The sequence below is a fragment of the Nannobrachium achirus genome, assembly GCF_963921795.1.
Source record: "Nannobrachium achirus genome assembly, chromosome: 7".
NCBI classification, from domain to species: Eukaryota; Metazoa; Chordata; class Actinopteri; order Myctophiformes; family Myctophidae; genus Nannobrachium; species Nannobrachium achirus.
The window spans coordinates 71,180,269-71,182,035 of record NC_137816.1 but is presented as its reverse complement, the minus strand read 5'-3'; the positions used below and the strand labels follow the sequence as shown (position 1 = coordinate 71,182,035).

Genomic DNA, 1,767 nt, shown 5'->3' with positions numbered 1-1,767 from the left:
GGATCGAACTGGGAACCCTTCGTGTTCTAGTAACGGTTTCTCTACCCCTGAGCCATGTTTCTGCACTCATTTTGGTTTTGGACAAGAATTTTCCTTGTGGTCCTAAAAAACACTGCTTATCAATTCATCGATTGATAAGGTTATCAATCAAGGTCAAGGTAAACTTTATTATCCCTTGCATGGAAATTCATTTGGACCAACTCTACATAACAACATCTAGCAATAGGAGGAGCTGGGAGAGGGTTGGTGAGGGGAGGGGTGGGCAGGCCTGCTGAGCAGGAGGTGGGGAGGAGTGTGGGGCCAAAACTGGCTCAATAGTGCAGTCGTCCCACTCAGGCCAAGGTGGTACTGCAGCTGGAAATGCTCTGAAAGCCAGGCAGAAATGACAGGGGCTCTGTCTGTATTCAGGAGTGGTAATTTAGCCTCAAACCTTTTGAAAAACGTTTTTGGGACACAAACAATGTCATATAAATGATGTTTAAATGCATGGTGTAGAACCTTTAAAACATGTTCCTACATGTACATTTATCTGCTGACTTCTTTATTTAAAAGTCTGATTGTACAAAGGATTTCATGGATGTTCAATGAATGAATGAGTGTGTGTGTGTGTGTGTGTGTGTGTGTGTGTGTGTGTGTGTGTGTGTGTGTGTGTGTGTGTGTGTGTGTGTGTGTGTGTGTGTGTGTGTGTGTGTGTGTGTGTGTGTGTGTGTGTGTGTGTGTGTGTGTGTGTGTGTGTGTTTCACCTCTGTACTGAAAATCCTGAAATCGTTGCGCATCTCTCTGCTAATACACCAGATGTTGTTGTTGTCAATGAAGAAGACAAATCAGTTTCCATTCTTGAAGTGGCCTGTACCTTTGATTCTAGCTTAGATGACTAAAGTAAATACCAGCCGCTAATACGAACCATCACAAAGCTAGGCTATAGGTGCAATCTTTTTGTATTCATCTTTGGCAGCCTTGGACATGTACATAGGTTGGTTGTAAGAGGCTTCCAACAACTTGGGATGCCAAAAAAAAGCAGCTAAACAGCTTGCAAAGTTCTGTGCAATCTCTTCTACTATCGGTAGTCGCCAAATATGGCGAAGGCGGTGTTACTTGTACCCTTGAATGGTTTGTGGGTATTGGATATTTGTCCAAGATATATGACTTACATTACTTAAAGCACCTTGTAATATTTGTGTCCTTGTATTGTATCTCTTATGTGGATATAAATAAATGATTTAAATGTGTGTGTGTGCGTGCGTGTGCTCCTCAGAGGTAAGAAGATGAACGGGTCCCTGGACCACCCCGACCAACCTGACATGGACGCCATCAAGATGTTCTGTGGTCAGATCCCTCGCTCCTGGTCCGAGGAGCAACTCAGAGAGCTGTTTGAGCCTTACGGAGCCGTGTACGAGATCAACGTTCTGAGAGACCGCAGCCAGAACCCTCCACAGAGTAAAGGTAAGATCAATGTACTGAGAGACCACAGCCAGAACCCCCCACAGAGTAAAGGTAAGATCAACATCCTGAGAGCCCGCAGCCAGAACCCCCCACAGAGTAAAGGTAAGATCAATGTACTGAGAGACTGCAGCCAGAACCCTCCACAGAGTAAAGGTAAGATCAATGTACTGAGAGACTGCAGCCAGAACCCTCCACAGAGTAAAGGTACTGTAGAACAGTTTAATAGAACCCTCCGCAGAGCAAAGGTACCGTAGAACCTCTGTAGAATCTCACAATTCCAACCGGCAGATTGGTCGCAACATTGGTGCCAAACTGCAGCCGGAA

At 45.0% G+C, this 1,767-nt stretch overlaps 1 protein-coding gene across 1 annotated transcript in view; it reads left to right on the top strand.

Annotated features, from left to right (window-relative positions):
- Positions 1-1,255: 1,255 nt before the first annotated feature.
- Positions 1,256-1,767, top strand: part of celf1 (cugbp, Elav-like family member 1) — a 41,729-nt gene continuing 41,217 nt past the window's right edge. Inside the window, exon 1 of the mRNA XM_080729598.1 lies at positions 1,256-1,443. Coding sequence (XP_080585724.1) covers positions 1,266-1,443 — 178 coding nt within the window. The 5' untranslated portion in view covers positions 1,256-1,265. The remainder of the gene's footprint in view (positions 1,444-1,767) is intronic.